Raw genomic sequence first — 25,032 nt, 5'->3', positions numbered from 1 at the left:
CCAGGGACTGAAAGCCGCCAGGGACAGAAAGTCGCCAGGGACAGAAAGCGGCCAGGGACAGAAAGCCGCCAGAGACTGAAAGCAGCCAGGGACTGAAAGCAGCCAGGGACTGAAAGCAGCCAGGGACTGAAAGCAGCCAGGGACTGAAAGCAGCCAGGGACTGAAAGCCGCCAGAGACAGAAAGACGCCAGGGACAGAAAGACGCCAGGGACAGAAAGAGGGACACACAGCAGCCAGGGACTGAAAGCAGCCAGTGACAGAAAGCCACCAGGGACAGAAAGCCGCCAGGGACAGAAAGCCGCCAGGGACAGAAAGCCGCCAGGGACAGAAAGCCGCCAGGGACAGAAAGCAGCCAGGGACAAAAAGCAGCCAGGGACAGAAAGCAGCCAGGGACAGAAAGCCGCCAGGGACACAAAGCCGCCAGGGACACAAAGCAGACAGGAACTGAAAGCAGACAGGGACAGAAAGCCGCAAGGACAGAAAGCAGCCAGGGACTGAAAGATGCCAGGGACTGATAGCCGCCAGGGACTGAAAGATGCCAGGGACTGATAGCCGCCAGGGACTGAAAGATGCCAGGGACTGAAAGATGCTAGGGACTGAAAGATGCCAGGGACTGATAGCCGCCAGGGACTGAAAGCTGCCAGGGACACAAAGCAGCCAGGGACAGGGTGCACTTCTATCAGGAGTAACACCATAATGTGTGGAGGAAATTGTAGTCCCTGTCCTACAGTCCCCTTTCCTCTGCCTGTTATGGCTGATAACAGGGAGAACAGATGTCAGTCCCAGGAGATGGAGTGCAGCGGTGATCACTGTGGGAGCCCCTCTAATTTTTGGCCCCTTCCTCTTGCAGTGCCATGTTGTCTTTGGTGGCTGGGGAGAACCACACTGTAGGATAATTGGGGGCCGCTGGTCACAGGGGCATCACCTTGTCCAGGATGCGGCTGCTCGGAGTCAGCACCATGTAGGACAATGTCAGGCTTCTTCGCGCCAAACCTCAAGTGGTGACAGATTTACCGAGCCCCAGACACCAGAAGAGACGCCGTGGCCCTCCAACTGCAGGACAGGGCCCCTACACCGATGGCTCCCCGCAGTGTCGCACACTCGTATAATTATTATTATTATACATATAATACAGGGATGATGGATTTGTAGCAATGCTCCAGGCGCTGCCCAAGAGCTTACAATCTAGAGGTGATGCAGATACATTAGGAATGTAACTAAGAATATAAAGCTCCTCCTGGCAGCATTGCTGTCAGTCTTTACTGTCATTCTATTCATGAATTAGATACATCCAGATGAACAGAGCAAGGAAATGTGAATCACAGTCACAGGTTATTAGAGGACAAGGATACAATCACCTAAGTCTGCTCCATCTGTAGCAGGGATAGATGGCGTTCGTGTTCCTTTAAGTACAATCTGCTTTTTACAGACGGCAGCGCGAGATGTCAGCCCGGCGCGTTTACACCGCAAGACGGAGGGATAAAGAATGCATTAAGCAACTGAAATCAATAAATAACTTTATAGGAATTCCTTCCATTTACCACCTATGGCTCCTAATGCTGCACACATGCGGGACGTGACGCAGCCGCAGCCCCGTGTAATTCAATCCACCGCATTCACACACTTGTAAAATCTGCGGATTAAGAATGTGCCAAAACCAGAGCCGGCTCCTGTGCCGACAACCAGCGCTGTGGTGGGGCAGGGGTTAAGGGGTACGACACTTCCTGGCAGAGGAACAGTTCAACGACGACTACATGACCACAAGACTTAATAAATCATATCTGGTAATGACCCCAAATTATCACGTCACCCCAAATACAGAGACAACGTACCCCTCGGAGAGCGGGAAAAAGACAACTCATACATCTACTGAACCAGATGGAAAGAGCCCTCACATCTACTTATCTACATGTCCGGGTTCTATATATATGTATCCATCTACTTATCTACATGGCCGGCTTATTTATATATATATCCATCTGCTGTATGTATCTACATGTCTGTCTTAGATATATATATATATATGTACCCATCTATGTATCTACATGTCCATCATATATATATATATATATATATATATATATATATATATATATATATGTATCCATCTATGTATCCGCACGTATCATATTCATCCACATCTGTCATATATATATATATATATATATATATATATATATTATATATATATATATATATATATATATATATATATATATATATTATATATATATATATATATATATATATATACATACATATATATATATATATATACACACACACATATATATATATTTATGTGTCTCTAATTGTGACACTTATTTACCACATTTATAGCTACAGAATTATTAAAAAGAATAAACAAAAACATCCATCAAGTTCACTAAGGGGCGTGAGGACGTGATGTAGGAGATTGGGGGGATAAGGGGGGATATGGGGAAACTCTACAACATTTCCTCTCTCTCATTTAGCGATTTAGAGAATGAAGGGGAAAAAAAGTCTGAGAAAGCAGAAACAAATCTGCTTCTCTTCATCACTACTTACAATCGTCTGTAAACAGCTTGGAAACATAAAGAAATAAAGAGCCCGTTACAGTTCCATGAAATCTGATGATTAGAAGATCAAGGTCCAGTATAATATCTCACGAATATGATAACGATTTGGACTTTTCAGATTTTTTATTTTGTAACTTTCTGTTTTTATTCCAGGATCTCACAGACATGTTACAGGAATTTCTCTGGGAGAAAAAAAAAATCTAAATAATTTGTGTATTTGAGAATCACCGAAGTCAGGAGAAGAAGGATAAGCATACGTGGATTCTCAGAGAGGGGCCCCTGGTGGAAGTTACAAACCTTTTCAGTTCATTTATATACAGAATTAAGAACATGAGACGATTCTGCAGACGATCTGCTCACATGGATTCTACGTATGGACACATTGTATGATGAGCGGATGCATCTTATGGGGAGATCTTGCTGACCACAGAACACTGCAGGACAATAGGACCCGTCCCCGCTCTGGGACTGCGGATCACTAGGGCTCTAATGTAACCATAGGACGGTTCCTTTAGATCTGCGATGGCACAATAGTAACAGATCACCAAATTACTGACACTTCACTGATCACAATCTCTTCTCACTCCATGTGACTTGTATCTCTCATGATATGATATAGAATTGCATTAAGTCACTATTTATAACTACTCCTCTACATGGAAACCTTTATAGCAAAGGCTGTATATAAAAAAGACCATTATAAGCCAAAGGCACAAAGACAGTTAATGGCAATGTACCATAAGCCTATAGAAACAAATGGACTAAGAGCTAAAGTGTTAACATAGAGTAGAACAATTATTAAATCATAAAATGGCATATAAAATATTAAAACACCTTGTGAGTCCAGACAATATATAGAGTAAATGGCACAAAACACTACTGAAAACAAACCATGTATAACAGAAAATGTACACTGAAATCGTGTATAAGAAGCAAGAGAGTCAGAGACATGAAGAACCAGCCAAAAAGGAGAAGATTATAGTAAGGAGCAGACAAGACCAATGTTGTCCCTTTCATGCCAGACTCATTTTTTAGGTCATTTAATAAAAGGTTCAAATCTAGTTTTATAATGTGGCTCTTTGTCCATTGGTTTCAAAGAAGCTTTATTGGCAGGACCAAACACACATCAGTTTTGCCAAAGCAAGATTTATATTCCTTTATTATCTAGTTATAATGTAACATTTTATTCCATCATTTCCCTCTTCTCTGAATGTAACAGCACACCACATTACTACATACACCCTGTGTTATTTCACCTTCGTGCTACATTTCCATAGAATATCTCTCCACCGATACATTACCACATACATATAGTAATCACTAGGTCACCGATCCATTACACGCAGCAGTATACATTAATGCATGACGATGTTATTACTCATTAATAGAATATCAATATATGACTTCATAACCTTATTATTGGAATTATACTTTATCATGACGTTACTATAGTATTATGGTCTCGTTACTATAGGACGTCACTTACTACAATTCCCTTATGCTGTTACTATGTATCAGGTCATTTAGTGGCGGAGCTCGGTGCGATATCATGATGTTACTATTATTCTGATACATATTTCTGCCAGTTGTAATAGATCCTGCATATTCCTGGAAGACAGAATAAAGTGATGGTGTTTTTGGGCAGCTGTCTGCTCAGGTCAGCGCCTCCGGCGGCCCCCCAGCACGGGACCGTGGCTGAGCTCTAGGGGGCCACAGCGGATTACCAGGTCAGGGATCTATGGAAATAGTGTAACCTCAGGAAACCCCCGAGGCCTCGCCCGTATATCCCATATCTGCAACGTCACCAGTCACATGATCGGGCCAAATGCAACAACGTTACGTGCGGTTACAAAATGTTACATTGTTACTTAGGTTCATCTTTATACATCCAGAGGAAGCAAAATCCGCCGTCTCCGCTACTACTTGCAGAAGGGCGACATGAATCATAGCCCCCAGGATAAGGTCCCACCATGAGCTTAGTAGTGGGTGGGATTTTTACAAATCTCCTGCCCACTGATTTTTTTTTTTTTTTTGCAGTGTAAACTGACCTGCAGTGCGTTTCTGAAGTCCGCAACTTGTCATTTTCTCTTACGGGCACATAGATATTTATGTTCGGATTTTTCCCATAGGGTTTGTTCACACGTTGCATTTTTGCTGCAGAAAAAAAAACGCAGAGTTTTACAACACCAGAAAAGTGAATGAGATTTCTCAACTTTCAGGTACAGGCTGCATATTTTTTTCAGGGAATATTTTTAACTCTTAAAGCATTTTTTTCCTGCTGCATTTCCAGTGTTTTTGCAGTTCTTTTTATGCATTCAAATAACATTAAAAAATGCACATAAAAGTGCAAAAATAAAAAAGGTGCCCATTTTAAGCAGAGTTCACCTGCCAAAACTCTGGTTTTTGCAGCAGGAAAATCTAAAAGTGAGCCCATATCTATAGAAATGCTGTAGGGGGCAGGAAAAAAAACGCAGGTAAAAAGCGCATATGCTGCCGTGGAAACGCATTAAAAATGCATAAAACCCACAACTGTATGACTGAAAGGAAGCATCAAACAGGTAAAACGTGACAAGAAACACTGCAGGTAACTAAATATAAGGTTATGTTCAGTTGCTGCGGTTTTGCTGTGTGTTTTTTATGCCAAGTTTAAGCTGCTAACAAAAAGCAGGTTTTGCTGCGTTTTTGCTGCGTTTTTCTCAGGGTACATGTGTCGCTTCTGCAAGCTGAAAAAGTTCAGTGCATAAAAAAATCTGATTCAAGTTCATTAGGTTTTGACTCCAAAAACGCAGCAAAACCTGATGATACCTGTGTTTATGCACTTACCACAATGGGAGAAAAAGCTGCAAAAACGCTGAAAGAAGTGAAACGCTGCATTTTGCAAAACCCAAACTTTTATGACAAAAACAGTCAGGAGAAAAAACCAATGTGTGGGCATGAGATTTCTGAAATCTCATAGACTTTGCTGGTGCTGTGAAATGCAGCTGAAAATTTGCATTATAAAATGCTGCAAAAAAAAAACTGCAAAAAAAGCCTGCAAAAACGCAATGTGTGAACATAGCCTAACAGAAAATCTGCAACATAAAAACTGACCAAATACTCATCAAGGTTCAGTTATCAGAAGAGAAGATTCTGGCTCTAGGCAAATGCTGCCAGTCATCGCTATAATCAAGGATTCCATAGTATCACTGCTCTTACTGTAAAGAACACCTTCATATTGTGAAGCCTTCAGCAGACGGAATGCCGCCGAGCCCTCTACATAGTTCATTGTATCGGCAGCACATGTAATTATACCTGTAAGTAACATCCCATCTAAAGCGTCCGCACATCATACACCGGAAGCTGTCGGACACCTGAGAACCTGCACAGATACATTATATCATATCTATAATCTACATGTGACGGTGTGAAGTGGCAGAAGAAAATCAGAGCCAATCTCTAAATACACAAAGAATAAGCTGCTTCATTCTTAAAAACGGGCGGCTGAGAAAAAGTAACAATACTGAGCGGAGAAACAAACGGAAAACTGTTCATGAAGTGCAAGATACAAGCAAGACACAAAACAACGATCAGTGATGTCACGGGGTCCTACTCCGGGATCCCTCAATCTACAGAGCGAGAGGTGGGTGAACAGTCCAAGAACCTTTATTACATGCAAACCGAAAGGTCCATAAAACAACCACCACATAGATGATAAAATAGTCCGGGAACACCGATACAGTCCAGGAACACCGATACAGTCCAGGAACACCGATACAGTCCAGGAACACCGATACAGTCCAGGAACACCGATACAGTCCAGGAACACCGATACAGTCCAGGAACACGAATACAGTCCAGGAACACAAATACAGTCCAGGAACACAAATACAGTCCAGTAACACAAATACAGTCCAGGAACACTGATACAGTCCAGGAACACGGATACAGTCCAGGAACACGGATACAGTCCAGGAACACGGATACAGTCCAGGAACACGGATACAGTCCAGGAACACGGATACAGTCCAGGAACACGGATACAGTCCAGGAACACGATACAGTCCAGGAACACGGATACAGTCCAGGAACACGGATACAGTCCAGGAACAAGGAAACAGTCCAGGAACACGGATACAGTCTAGGAACACAATACAGTCCAGGAACACGGAAACAGTCCAGGAACACAATACAGTCCAGGAACACGGATACAGTCCAGGAACACGGATACAGTCCAGGAACACGGATACAGTCCAGGAACACGGATACAGTCTAGGAACACAATACAGTCCAGGAACACGGAAACAGTCTAGGAACACAATACAGTCCAGGAACACGGATACAGTCTAGGAACGCGGATACAGCCTAAGAACACGGATACAGTCCAGGAACACGGATACAGTCCAGGAACACGGATACAGTCTAGGAACATGGAAACAGCCTAAGAACATGATACAGTCCAGGAGCACGATACAGTCCAGGAACACGATACAGTCCAGGAACACGATACAGTCCAGGAACACGATACAGTCCAGGAACACGATACAGTCCAGGAACACGATACAGTCCAGGAACACGATACAGTCCAGGAACACAGATACAGTCTAGGAACATGATACAGTCCAGGAGCACGATACAGTCCAGGAGCACGGATACAGTCCAGGAACACGGATACAGTCCAGGAACACGGATACAGTCCAGGAACACGGATACAGTCCAGGAACACGGATACAGTCTAGGAACACAATACAGTCCAGGAACACGGATACAGTCCAGGAACACGGATACAGTCCAGGAACACGGATACAGTCCAGGAACACAATACAGTCCAGGAACACGGATACAGTCCAGGAACACGGATACAGTCCAGGAACACGGATACAGTCCAGGAACACGGATACAGTCTAGGAACACAATACAGTCCAGGAACACGGAAACAGTCTAGGAACACAATACAGTCCAGGAACACGGATACAGTCTAGGAACGCGGATACAGCCTAAGAACACGGATACAGTCCAGGAACACGGATACAGTCCAGGAACACGGATACAGTCTAGGAACATGGAAACAGCCTAAGAACATGATACAGTCCAGGAGCACGATACAGTCCAGGAACACGATACAGTCCAGGAACACGATACAGTCCAGGAACACGATACAGTCCAGGAACACGATACAGTCCAGGAACACGATACAGTCCAGGAACACGATACAGTCCAGGAACACGATACAGTCCAGGAACACGATACAGTCCAGGAACACGATACAGTCCAGGAACACGATACAGTCCAGGAACACGATACAGTCCAGGAACACGATACAGGCCAGGAACACGATACAGGCCAGGAACACGATACAGGCCAGGAACACGATACAGGCCAGGAACACGATACAGGCCAGGAACACGATACAGTCCAGGAACACGATACAGTCCAGGAACACGATACAGTCCAGGAACGCGGATACAGTCTAAGAACACGGATACAGTCCAGGAACACGGATAGAGTCTAGGGACATGGAAACAGCCTAAGAACACGATACAGTCCAGGAGCACGATACAGTCCAGGAACACGATACAGTCCAGGAACACGATACAGTCCAGGAACACGATACAGTCCAGGAACACGATACAGTCCAGGAACACGATACAGTCCAGGAACACGATACAGTCCAGGAACACGATACAGTCCAGGAACACGATACAGTCCAGGAACACGATACAGTCCAGGAACACGATACAGTCCAGGAACACGATACAGTCCAGGAACACGATACAGTCCAGGAACACGATACAGTCCAGGAACATGGATACAGTCTAGGAACACGGATACAGTTCAGGAACACAATACAGTCCAGTAACGGATAAATGCCCTGAGAGATAAGAGTCACAATCCTCTGCTTAGAGATTAATATGGCTCCAGATACTTCTCTGTATAGGCTTCTCCAGCAGTATTATCCAGGGAAATCAGGGTCTCTCCAAGTCTCTCTCAGGTGCTGGCTTTAGCATCAGCATCCCACAAAGGATCTATCTTACTGGTCTCATGTCCTTCTCAGGCCCCCTCCTTATATTCAGGGGTAGGCAGACAGGTTAGATGGTTTTCAAGGTGCATAAGAGATCAAGACACTACAGGGGGGTGATGTGTGGCATTTGGAGATCAGAGGGGTCATGAATGGACAGTCAGGAAAAGTCAACAATGGTTCATAAAGAGGCATGGGCACATTCACGCTGGAGATGGTAACTGAGCTAATTCAATTATCGGACCTTTGTAAGAAAAATACTCTAGACCAGACAGGGAATACACAGAATGATACAGGGCAGACAACACTCCTAAAACCAGTAACAATATGACCATAGACAGAAAGATACAACACACCATATCACACCATCACAAGTTCTCCCCCATTTTAATAAGTGAGCACGCCACGAGGTCTACACAGACCTCTGTCCACCTCACTTTAGTCCACATTGCTCAATTGCTGTTATAATTCCATGTAGAGTGGTACGGTAGGTTGGGGTTGTGGCCTGTTACAATTGTAAATTCTCTGACATAAGTAGAGATGCAATTGTTTTGGGGTCCATGACAAGGCAATCCTCTTCAATGGTGCCATAGGCAACTTCCAGATCCAGTAGTTTCCGACTGCAAAAGTAACAGGATGTTCCTCCCCAGCAGAGTTCACCGGGCTAAGAACTACCCCAATCCCGAAGGTGGATGCATCTGTCTTCACGAGGAACCTGCGCTTTAATGCTTAAATGGCTTCCTCGCAGGCGGTCGTCCACATCACATTCCTATGCATGTTCTTGTGGCTCAAGTCAGTTAGGGGCTTGGTCAAGGTGCTGAAGTTAGAAACAAAATTTCTCATGGGCAAGTGGCAAGAAATTGTTCTATAAGGAACGCCTGTATAACATCATCCACAGTAAAGGAGTTTTCTGCTTCCAGCCATCTCCAACATGCCTGGGACATCTTATGTGCATACATCCTAAACGATCCCCCTGTGGTGCATGGGAGGTCTCGGAACTGGGCCCTATGAGTCTGAGGAGATAGCATGGTAATCCAGGGCAGTCCTTTTACAATGTTATAATCCCGGTTCCGCCGGGAGTCAATGTTCGGTAAACCTCCGCCACGCTTACATTCAGAAGTCCCACTAATACACGCATCCAGCCAGAGTGGGGCACCTCCATCAAGGCACACTGCTTGAAGAAGTCCTTGAAGAACCCCTCCACATCTCTGGAAGCCTCATCAAATGGCTTAAAGTCCATCCAGGTGATCCGTACAGGCTCCTGGATCGTTAGATGTACCATCCAAATCACATCACTCCCTCTTTCGGGCTCCGTTACAGGGGATCAAAGTCTCCAGAGCTTGTCTGTTAAGACATCTGGGAGGAGGTGGTCTGGCACCCACCATAGATCAATTAAGACCTCTTTAGTCAGTCCCTGGTAGTTCAGGCTCAGATCTCTATCTCTCTCCTGTAGACGGTTAGGATCCAATTTCTGAATTCACTCCGTATGGGGTTCTCTAGTGGGTTCGGCTCCGTTGGTCCCACTGCTGCCACCAGTCATCACGGGGTCCTTCTCCGGTATAACACAATCAATAGAGCAAGAGATAATTGAACAGTCCCAAGAACCTTTATTACATGCAAACCGAAAGGTCCATAAAACAATACACCACATAGAGGATAAAATAGTCCAGGAAAACGGACATAGTCCAAGAATACAGATACAGTCCAGGAACAAGGATACAGTCCATGAACACGATACAGTCCAGGAACAAGGATACAGTCCAGGAATACAATACAGTCCAGGAACACGGATACAGTCCAATAACGGGATAAATGCCCCGAGAGATAAGAGTCACAATCCTCCGCTTAGAGATCAATATGTCTCCAGATACTTCTCCTTATAGGCTCCTCCAGCAGTAGCTTTCAGGGTAACCAGGATTTCTCCAAGTCTTTCTCGGGTGCTGGCCTTAGCATCAGCATCTCACAAAGGATCTATGTTACAGGTCTCATGTCCCCCTCAAGTCCCATCTTTATATCCAGGGGTAGGCAGACAGGGTGGATGGCTGTCAGGCCCCCACACCTGGTAATAGTGCCTCAGAGATCAAGGCACTACAAGGGGGTGATGTGCAGCATTTGGAGAGCTAAAGGGTTATGAGTGGATAGTCAGGAAAAGTCAAAGGGGGTTAATCAAGAGGCATGGGCACAGTCAGGCTGCAGATGGTAACTGAGCTAATTCAATTATCAGACCTTTGTAAGGCATTACTCTAGACCAGACGGGGAATACACAGAATGATACAGAGCAACAAAATAACACTAAAACCAGCAACAACATCAACATAGACAGAATCATACCACACACCAAATCACACCATCGCACAATGATGCCTTACACACCATATCACACAATGATGCCCCACACACCATATTACACACAGAATGATGCCCCACACACCATATCACACCATCACACACAGAATGATGCCCCACACACCATATCACACCATCATAGGCAGAATGATGCCCCACACACCATATCACACCATCACACACAGAATGATGCCCCATACACCATATCACACCATCACACACAGAATGATGCCCCACACACCATATCACACCATCATAGGCAGAATGATACCCCACACACCATATCACACCATCACAGACAGAATGATGCCCCACACACCATATCACACCGACAGAGACAGAATGATGCCCCACACACCATATCACACCATCACAGACAGAATGATGCCCCACACACCATATCACACCGACACTGACAGAATGATGCCCCACACACCATATCACACCATCACAGACAGAATGATACCCCACACACCATATCACACCGTCACAGACAGAATGATGCCCCACACACCATATCACACCGTCACTGACAGAATGATTCCCCACACACCATATCACACCCTCACTGACAGAATGATACCCCACACACCATATCACACCCTCACTGACAGAATGATACCCCACACACCACATCACACCGTCACTGACAGAATGATACCCCACACACCATATCACACCATCACAGACAGAATGATGCCCCACACACCATATCACACCGACAGAGACAGAATGATGCCCCACACACCATATCACACCATCACAGACAGAATGATACCCCACACACCATATCACACCGTCACAGACAGAATGATGCCCCACACACCATATCACACCGTCACTGACAGAATGATTCCCCACACACCATATCACACCCTCACTGACAGAATGATACCCCACACACCATATCACACCCTCACTGACAGAATGATACCCCACACACCACATCACACCGTCACTGACAGAATGATACCCCACACACCATATCACACCATCACAGACAGAATGATGCCCCACACACCATATCACACCGACAGAGACAGAATGATGCCCCACAAACCATATCACACCATCACAGACAGAATGATACCCCACACACCATATCACACCGTCACAGACAGAATGATGCCCCACACACCATATCACACCGTCAGACAGAATGATGCCCCAAACACCATATCACACCATCACAGACAGAATGATACCCCACACAGCATATCACACCATCACAGACAGAATGATGCCCCACACACCATATCACACCGACACTGACAGAATGATACCCCACACACCATATCACACCATCATAGGCAGAATGATGCCCCACACACCATATCACACCATCACAGACAGAATGATACCCCACACACCATATCACACCGTCACAGACAGAATGATACCCCACACACCATATCACACCATCACAGACAGAATGATGCCCCACACACCATATCACACCGACAGAGACAGAATGATGCCCCACACACCATATCACACCATCACAGACAGAATGATGCCCCACACATCATATCACACCGACACTGACAGAATGATGCCCCACACACCATATCACACCATCACAGACAGAATGATACCCCACACACCATATCACACCGTCACAGACAGAATGATGCCCCACACACCATATCACACCGTCACTGACAGAATGATTCCCCACACACCATATCACACCCTCACTGACAGAATGATACCCCACACACCATATCACACCCTCACTGACAGAATGATACCCCACACACCACATCACACCGTCACTGACAGAATGATACCCCACACACCATATCACACCATCACAGACAGAATGATGCCCCACACACCATATCACACCGACAGAGACAGAATGATGCCCCACACACCATATCACACCATCACAGACAGAATGATACCCCACACACCATATCACACCGTCACAGACAGAATGATGCCCCACACACCATATCACACCATCAGAGAAAGAATGATGTCCCACACACACCATATCACACCATCACTGACAAAATGATGCCCCACACACCATATCACACCGTCATAGGCAGAATGATGCCCCACACACCATATCACACCATCACAGACAGAATGATACCCCACACACCATATCACACCGTCACACACAGAATGATGCCCCACACACCATATCACACCATCACAAACAGAATTATGCCCCACACACCATATCACACCCTCACAGACAGAATGATGCCCCACACACCATATCACACCATCACAGACAGAATGATACCCCACACACCATATCACACCGTCACAGACAGAATGATGCCCCACACACCATATCACACCGTCAGACAGAATGATGCCCCAAACACCATATCACACCATCACAGACAGAATGATACCCCACACACCATATCACACCATCACAGACAGAATGATGCCCCACACACCATATCAGACCGTCAGACAGAATGATGCCCCACACCATATCACACCATCACTGACAGAATGATGCCCCACACACCATATCACACCATCACAGACAGAATGATACCCCACACACCATATCACACCGTCACAGACAGAATGATGCCCCACACACCATATCACACCGTCACTGACAGAATGATGCCCCACACACCATATCACACCGTCACTGACAGAATGATGCCCCACACACCATATCACACCGTCACAGACAGAATGATGCCCCACACACCATATCACACCGTCACTGACAGAATGATGCCCCACACACCATATCACACCGACACTGACAGAATGATGCCCCACACACCATATCACACCGTCACTGACAGAATGATGCCCCACACACCATATCACACCATCACAGACAGAATGATGCCCCACACACCATATCACACCATCACAGACAGAATGATGTCACACACACCATATCACACCGTCACTGACAGAATGATGCCCCACACACCATATCACACCGACACTGACAGAATGATGCCCCACACACCATATCACACCGACACTGACAGAATGATTCCCCACACACCATATCACACCGTCACACACAGAATGATACCCCACACACCATATCACACCATCAGAGAAAGAATGATGTCCCACACACACCATATCACACCATCACTGACAAAATAATGCCCCACACACCATATCACACCGTCATAGGCAGAATGATGCCCCACACACCATATCACACCATCACAGACAGAATGATACCCCACACACCATATCACACCGTCACACACAGAATGATGCCCCACACACCATATCACACCATCACAAACAGAATTATGCCCCACACACCATATCACACCCTCACAGACAGAATGATGCCCCACACACCATATCACACCTTCACAGACAGAATGATGCCCCACACACCATTTCACACCATCACAAACAGAATTATGCCCCACACACCATATCACACCATCACAAACAGAATTATGCCCCACACACCATATCACACCGTCACAGACAGAATGATACCCCACACACCATATCACATCATCACAGACAGAATGATGCCCCACACACCATATCACACCATCACACACAGAATGATACCCAACACACCATATCACACCATCACTGACAGAATGATTCCCCACACATCATATCACACCATCACACACAGAATGATACCCACACACCATATCACATCATCACAGACAGAATGATGCCCCACACACCATATCACACCATCACACACAGAATGATACCCCACACACCATATCACACCATCACTGACAGAATGATTCCCCACACACCATATCACACTATCACAGACAGAATGATACCCCACACACCATATCACACCGTCACTGACAGAATGATACCCCACACACCATATCACACCATCAGACAGAATGATGCCCCACACACCATATCACACCGTCACTGACAGAATGATGCCCCACACACCATATCACACCATCAAAGACAGAATGATGCCCCACACACCATATCACACCATCACAGACAGAATGATACCCCACACACATCACACCGTCACAGACAGAATGATGCCCCACACACCATATCACACCGTCACAGACAGAATGATAACCCACACACCATATCACACCATCAGACAGAATGATACCACACACACCGTATCACACCATCACTGACAGAATGATGCCCCACACACCATATCACACCGTCACTGACAGAATGATACCCCACACACATCACACCGTCACAGACAGAATGATGCCACACACACCATATCACACCGTCACAGACAGAATGATAACCCACACACCATATCACACCGTCACAGACAGAATGATACCCCACACACATCACACCGTCACAGACAGAATGATGCCCCACACACCATATCACACCGTCACAGACAGAATGATAACCCACACACCATATCACACCATCACAGACAGAATGATGTCACACACACCATATCACACCATCACAGACAGAATGATACCACACACACCATATCACACCATCACTGACAGAATGATGCCCCACACACCGTATCACACCGTCACAGACAGAATGATACCCCACACACATCACACCGTCACAGAAAGAATGATGCCCCACACACCATATCACACCGTCACAGACAGAATGATGTCACACACACCATATCACACCATCACAGACAGAATGATACCACACACACCATATCACACCATCACTGACAGAATGATGCCCCACACACCATATCACACCATCACTGACAGAATGATGCCCCACACACCGTATCACACCATCACAGACAGTATGATGCCCCACACACCATATCACACCGTCACAGACAGAATGATGTCACACACACCATATCACACCATAACAGACAGAATGATGCCCCACACACCATATCACACCGTCACTGACAGAATGATACCACACACACCATATCACACCATAACAGACAGAATGATGCTCCACACACCATATCACACCATCAGAGACAGAATGATGCCCCACACACCATATCACACCATCACAGACAGAATGAAACCACACACCATATCACACCGTCACAGACAGAATGATGCCCACACCATATCACACCATCACACACAGAATACCACACACACCATATCACAACGTCACAGACAGAATGATGCCCCACACACCATCACACACAGAATGATGCCCCACACACCATATCACACAGTCAGACAGAATGATGCCCCACACACCATATCACACCGTCACAGACAGAATGATACCCCACACACCATATCACACCATCACACACAGAATGATGCCCCACACACCATATCACAGTCACTGACAGAATGATGCCCCACACACCATATCACACCGTCACAGACAGAATGATGCCCCACACACCATATCACACCATCACACACAGAATGATGCCCCACACACCATATCACACAGTCACTGACAGAATGATGCCCCACACACCATATCACACCGTCACAGACAGAATGATGTCACACACACCATATCACACCATCACAGACAGAATGATACCACACACACCATATCACACCATCACTGACAGAATGATGCCCCACACACCATATCACACCGTCACAGACAGAATGATACCCCACACACCATATCACACCGTCACAGACAGAATGATGTCACACACACCATATCACACCATCAGAGACAGAATGATACCACACACACCATATCACACCATCACAGACAGAATGATGTCACACACACCATATCACACCATCACAGACAGAATGATACCACACACACCATATCACACCATCACTGACAGAATGATGCCCCACACACCATATCACACCGTCACAGACAGAATGATACCCCACACACCATATCACACCGTCACAGACAGAATGATGCCCCACACACCATATCACACCATCACAGACAGAATGATACCACACACACCATATCACACCATCACAGACAGAATGATACCACACACACCATATCACACCATCACTGACAGAATGATGCCCCACACACCATATCACACCATCATAGGCAGAATGATGCCCCACACACCATATCACACCGTCACAGACAGAATGATGTCACACACACCATATCACACCATAACAGACAGAATGATGCTCCACACACCATATCACACCATCACTGACAGAATGATGCCCCACACACCATATCACACCATCAGAGACAGAGTGATGCCCCACACACCATATCACACCGTCACAGACAGAATGATGCCCCACACACCATATCACACCATCACAGACAGAATGATACCACACACCATATCACACCATCACAGACAGAATGATGCCCACACCATATCACACCATCACACACAGAATGATACCACACACACCATATCATACCGTCACAGACAGAATGATGCCCCACACACCATATCACACAGTCACTGACAGAATGATACCCCACACACCATATCACACCGTCACAGGCAGAATGATACCCCACACACCATATCACACCATCACACACAGAATGATACCACACACACCATATCACACCATCACAGACAGAATGATACCCCACACACCATATCACACCATCACACACAGAATGATACCACACACACCATATCACACCGTCACAGACAGAATGATACCACACACACCATATCACACCGTCACAGACAGAATGATGCCCACACACCATATCACACAGTCACTGACAGAATGATACCACACACACCATATCACACCGTCACAGGCAGAATGATACCCCACACACCATATCACACCATCACAGACAGAATGATGCCCCACACACCATATCACACCATCACAGACAGAATGATGCCCCACACACCATATCACACCATCACACACAGAATGATACCACACACACCATATCACACCATCACAGACAGAATGATACCCCACACACCATATCACACCATCACACACAGAATGATACCACACACACCATATCACACCGTCACAGACAGAATGATACCACACACACCATATCACACCGTCACAGACAGAATGATGCCCACACACCATATCACACAGTCACTGACAGAATGATGCCCCACACACCATATCACACCGTCACAGGCAGAATGATGCCCCACACACCATATCACACCATCAGAGAAAGAATGATGCCCCACACACCATATCACACCGTCACTGACAGAATGATTCCCCACACAATATATCACACCATCACACACAGAATGATGCCCCACACATCATATCACACCATCACAGACAGAATGATACCACACACACCATATCACACCGTCACTGACAGAATGATGCCCCACACACCATCACACACAGAATGATGCCCCACACATCATATCACACCATCACAGACAGAATGATACCACACACACCATATCACACCATCACTGACAGAATGATGCCCCACACACCATATCACACCATCACAGACAGAATGATACCACACACACCATATCACACCATCACTGACAGAATGATGCCCCACACACCATATCACACCGTCATAGGCAGAATGATGCCCCACACACCATATCACACCATCACTGACAGAATGATACCCCACACACCATATCACACCGTCAGAGACAGAATGATGCCCCACACACCATATCACACCGTCACACACAGAATGATGCCCCACACATCATATCACACCATCACAGACAGAATGATACCACACACACCATATCACACCATCACTGACAAAATGATGCCCCACACACCATATCACACCATCACAGACAGAATGATGCCCCACACACCATATCACACCATCACTGACAGAATGATGTCCCACACACCATATCACACCGTCACACACAGAATGATACCACACACACCATATCACACCATCACTGACAAAATGATGCCCCACACACCATATCACACCATCACACACAGGATGATGCCCCACACACCATATCACACCGTCACAGGCAGAATGATACCCCACACACCATATCACACCATCACAGACAGAATGATGCCCCACACACCATATCACACCATCAGAGAAAGAATGATGCCCCACACATCATATCACACCATCACACACAGGATGATGCCCCACACACCATATCACACCGTCACTGACAGAATGATTCCCCACACAATATATCACACCATCACAGACAGAATGATGCCCCACACACCATATCAAACCGTCACACACAGAATGATGCCCCACACATCATATCACACCATCACAGACAGAATGATACCACACACACCATATCACACCATCACTGACAGAATGATGCCCCACACACCATATCACACCATCACAGACAGAATGATACCACACACACCATATCACACCATCACTGACAGAATGATGCCCCACACACCATATCACACCGTCATAGGCAGAATGATGCCCCACACACCATATCACACCATCACTGACAGAATGATGCCCCACACACCATATCACACCGTCACACACAGAATGATGCCCCACACATCATATCACACCATCACAGACAGAATGATACCACACACACCATATCACACCATCACTGACAAAATGATGCCCCACACACCATATCACACCGTCACACACAGAATGATACCACACACACCATATCACACCATCACTGACAAAATGATGCCCCACACACCATATCACACCATCACACACAGAATGATGCCCCACACACCATATCACACCGTCACAGACAGAATGATGCCCCACACACCATATCACACCATCACACACAGGATGATGCCCCACACACCATATCACACCATCACAGACAGAATGATGCCCCACACACCATATTACACCATCACAGACAGAATGATGCCCCACACACCATATCACACCATCAGAGACAGAATGATGCCCCACACACCATATCACACCGTCAGACAGAATGATACCCCACACACCATATCACAGCATCACAGACAGTATGATGCCCCACACACCATATCACAGCATCACAGACAGTATGATGCCCCACACACCATATCACACCATCAGAGACAGAATGATGCCCCACACACCATATCACACCGTCAGACAGAATGATACCCCACACACCATATCACACCGTCACAGACAGAATGATGCCCCACACACCATATCACACCGTCACAGACAGAATGATGCCCCACACACCATATCACACCGTCAGACAGAATGATGCCCCACACACCATATCACACCATCATAGACAGAATGATGCCCCACACACCATATCACACCATCAGAGACAGAATGATGCCCCACACACCATATCACACCGTCAGACAGAATGATACCCCACACCATATCACACCATCACAGACAGAATGATGCCCCACACACCATATCACACCATCACAGACAGAATGATACCCCACACACCATATCACACCATCACAGACAGTATGATGCCCCACACACCATATCACACCGTCACAGACAGAATGATGCCCCACACACCATATCACACCATCAGAGACAGAATGATGCCCCACACACCATATCACACCGTCAGACAGAATGATACCCCACACACCATATCACACCATCACAGACAGAATGATGCCCCACACACCATATCACACCATCACAGACGGAATGATACCCCACACACCATATTACACCATCAGAGACAGAATGATGCCCCATACACCATATCACACCATCACAGACGGAATGATACCCCATACACCATATTACACCATCAGAGACAGAATGATGCCCCATACACCATATCACACCATCACAGACAGAATGATACCCCACACACCATATCACACCGTCACAGGCAGAATGATACCCCACACACCATATCACACCATCACACACAGAATGATACCACACACACCATATCACACCATCACAGACAGAATGATACCCCACACACCATATCACACCATCACACACAGAATGATACCACACACACCATATCACACCGTCACAGACAGAATGATACCACACACACCATATCAAACCGTCACAGACAGAATGATGCCCACACACCATATCACACCGTCACAGACAGAATGATACCCCACACACCATATCACACAGTCACTGACAGAATGATACCATACACACCATATCACACCGTCACAGGCAGAATGATACCCCACACACCATATCACACCATCACAGACAGAATGATGCCCCACACACCATATCACACCATCACACACAGAATGATACCACACACACCATATCACACCATCACAGACAGAATGATACCCCACACACCATATCACACCATCACACACAGAATGATACCACACACACCATATCACACCGTCACAGACAGAATGATACCCCACACACCATATCACACCATCACAGACAGAATGATGCCCCACACACCATATCACACCATCACACACAGAATGATACCCCACACACCATATCACACCATCACACACAGAATGATACCACACACACCATATCACACCGTCACAGACAGAATGATACCACACACACCATATCACACCGTCACAGACAGAATGATGCCCACACACCATATCACACAGTCACTGACAGAATGATACCACACACACCATATCACACCGTCACAGGCAGAATGATACCCCACACACCATATCACACCATCACAGACAGAATGATGCCCCACACACCATATCACACCATCACACACAGAATGATACCACACACACCATATCACACCATCACAGACAGAATGATACCCCACACACCATATCACACCATCACACACAGAATGATACCACACACACCATATCACACCGTCACAGACAGAATGATACCACACACACCATATCACACCGTCACAGACAGAATGATGCCCACACACCATATCACACAGTCACTGACAGAATGATGCCCCACACACCATATCACACCGTCACAGGCAGAATGATACCCCACACACCATATCACACCATCACAGACAGAATGATGCCCCACACACCATATCACACCATCAGAGAAAGAATGATGCCCCACACACCATATCACACCGTCACTGACAGAATGATTCCCCACACAATATATCACACCATCACACACAGAATGATGCCCCACACATCATATCACACCATCACAGACAGAATGATACCACACACACCATATCACACCGTCACTGACAGAATGATGCCCCACACACCATCACACACAGAATGATGCCCCACACATCATATCACACCATCACAGACAGAATGATACCACACACACCATATCACACCATCACTGACAGAATGATGCCCCACACACCATATCACACCATCACAGACAGAATGATACCACACACACCATATCACACCATCACTGACAGAATGATGCCCCACACACCATATCACACCGTCATAGGCAGAATGATGCCCCACACACCATATCACACCATCACTGACAGAATGATACCCCACACACCATATCACACCGTCAGAGACAGAATGATGCCCCACACACCATATCACACCGTCACACACAGAATGATGCCCCACACATCATATCACACCATCACAGACAGAATGATACCACACACACCATATCACACCATCACTGACAAAATGATGCCCCACACACCATATCACACCATCACAGACAGAATGATGCCCCACACACCATATCACACCATCACTGACAGAATGATGTCCCACACACCATATCACACCGTCACACACAGAATGATACCACACACACCATATCACACCATCACTGACAAAATGATGCCCCACACACCATATCACACCATCACACACAGAATGATACCACACACACCATATCACACCGTCACAGACAGAATGATACCACACACACCATATCACACCGTCACAGACAGAATGATGCCCACACACCATATCACACAGTCACTGACAGAATGATGCCCCACACACCATATCACACCGTCACAGGCAGAATGATACCCCACACACCATATCACACCATCACAGACAGAATGATGCCCCACACACCATATCACACCATCAGAGAAAGAATGATGCCCCACACACCATATCACACCGTCACTGACAGAATGATTCCCCACACAATATATCACACCATCACACACAGAATGATGCCCCACACATCATATCACACCATCACAGACAGAATGATATCACACACACCATATCACACCGTCACTGACAGAATGATGCCCCACACACCATCACACACAGAATGATGCCCCACACATCATATCACACCATCACAGACAGAATGATACCACACACACCATATCACACCATCACTGACAGAATGATGCCCCACACACCATATCACACCATCACAGACAGAATGATACCACACACACCATATCACACCATCACTGACAGAATGATGCCCCACACACCATATCACACCGTCATAGGCAGAATGATGCCCCACACACCATATCACACCATCACTGACAGAATGATACCCCACACACCATATCACACCGTCAGAGACAGAATGATGCCCCACACACCATATCACACCGTCACACACAGAATGATGCCCCACACATCATATCACACCATCACAGACAGAATGATACCACACACACCATATCACACCATCACTGACAAAATGATGCCCCACACACCATATCACACCATCACAGACAGAATGATGCCCCACACACCATATCACACCATCACTGACAGAATGATGTCCCACACACCATATCACACCGTCACACACAGAATGATACCACACACACCATATCACACCATCACTGACAAAATGATGCCCCACACACCATATCACACCATCACACACAGAATGATGCCCCACACACCATATCACACCGTCACAGACAGAATGATGCCCCACACACCATATCACACCATCACACACAGGATGATGCCCCACACACCATATCACACCGTCACAGGCAGAATGATACCCCACACACCATATCACACCATCAGAGAAAGAATGATGCCCCACACATCATATCACACCATCACACACAGGATGATGCCCCACACACCATATCACACCGTCACTGACAGAATGATTCCCCACACAATATATCACACCATCACAGACAGAATGATGCCCCACACATCATATCACACCATCACAGACAGAATGATACCACACACACCATATCACACCGTCACTGACAGAATGATGCCCCACACACCATATCACACCGTCACACACAGAATGATGCCCCACACATCATATCACACCATCACAGACAGAATGATACCACACACACCATATCACACCATCACTGACAGAATGATGCCCCACACACCATATCACACCATCACAGACAGAATGATACCACACACACCATATCACACCATCACTGACAGAATGATGCCCCACACACCATATCACACCGTCATAGGCAGAATAATGCCCCACACACCATATCACACCATCACTGACAGAATGATGCCCCACACACCATATCACACCGTCACACACAGAATGATGCCCCACACATCATATCACACCATCACAGACAGAATGATACCACACACACCATATCACACCATCACTGACAAAATGATGCCCCACACACCATATCACACCGTCACACACAGAATGATACCACACACACCATATCACACCATCACTGACAAAATGATGCCCCACACACCATATCACACCATCACACACAGAATGATGCCCCACACACCATATCACACCGTCACAGACAGAATGATGCCCCACACACCATATCACACCATCACACACAGGATGATGCCCCACACACCATATCACACCATCACAGACAGAATGATGCCCCACACACCATATTACACCATCACAGACAGAATGATGCCCCACACACCATATCACACCATCAGAGACAGAATGATGCCCCACACACCATATCACACCGTCAGACAGAATGATACCCCACACACCATATCACAGCATCACAGACAGTATGATGCCCCACACACCATATCACACCATCAGAGACAGAATGATGCCCCACACACCATATCACACCGTCAGACAGAATGATACCCCACACACCATATCACACCGTCACAGACAGAATGATGCCCCACACACCATATCACACCGTCACAGACAGAATGATGCCCCACACACCATATCACACCGTCAGACAGAATGATGCCCCACACACCATATCACACCATCATAGACAGAATGATGCCCCACACACCATATCACACCATCAGAGACAGAATGATGCCCCACACACCATATCACACCGTCAGACAGAATGATACCCCACACCATATCACACCATCACAGACAGAATGATGCCCCACACACCATATCACACCATCACAGACAGTATGATGCCCCACA

At 46.3% G+C, this 25,032-nt stretch overlaps 1 protein-coding gene across 4 annotated transcripts in view; it reads right to left on the bottom strand.

The window, feature by feature from the left end:
* SOX5 (SRY-box transcription factor 5) overlaps positions 1–25,032 on the bottom strand; it is a 311,081-nt gene that overhangs the window by 264,690 nt on the left and 21,359 nt on the right. The window contains exon 3 of one of the 4 annotated variants that reach the window (XM_077267202.1): positions 4,607–4,712. The exons of the other annotated variants lie outside the window; for them this stretch is intronic. Within the exon in view, the coding sequence (XP_077123317.1) occupies positions 4,607–4,707 (101 nt within the window). The 5' untranslated portion in view covers positions 4,708–4,712. The remainder of the gene's footprint in view (positions 1–4,606; positions 4,713–25,032) is intronic. 4 annotated transcript variants of the gene reach the window in all.

This window comes from Ranitomeya variabilis, chromosome 5 (assembly GCF_051348905.1).
Source record: "Ranitomeya variabilis isolate aRanVar5 chromosome 5, aRanVar5.hap1, whole genome shotgun sequence".
Taxonomy (NCBI): Eukaryota; Metazoa; Chordata; class Amphibia; order Anura; family Dendrobatidae; genus Ranitomeya; species Ranitomeya variabilis.
Note: the sequence above shows the minus strand (reverse complement) of the source record. Positions and strands in the feature narration are given on the sequence as shown.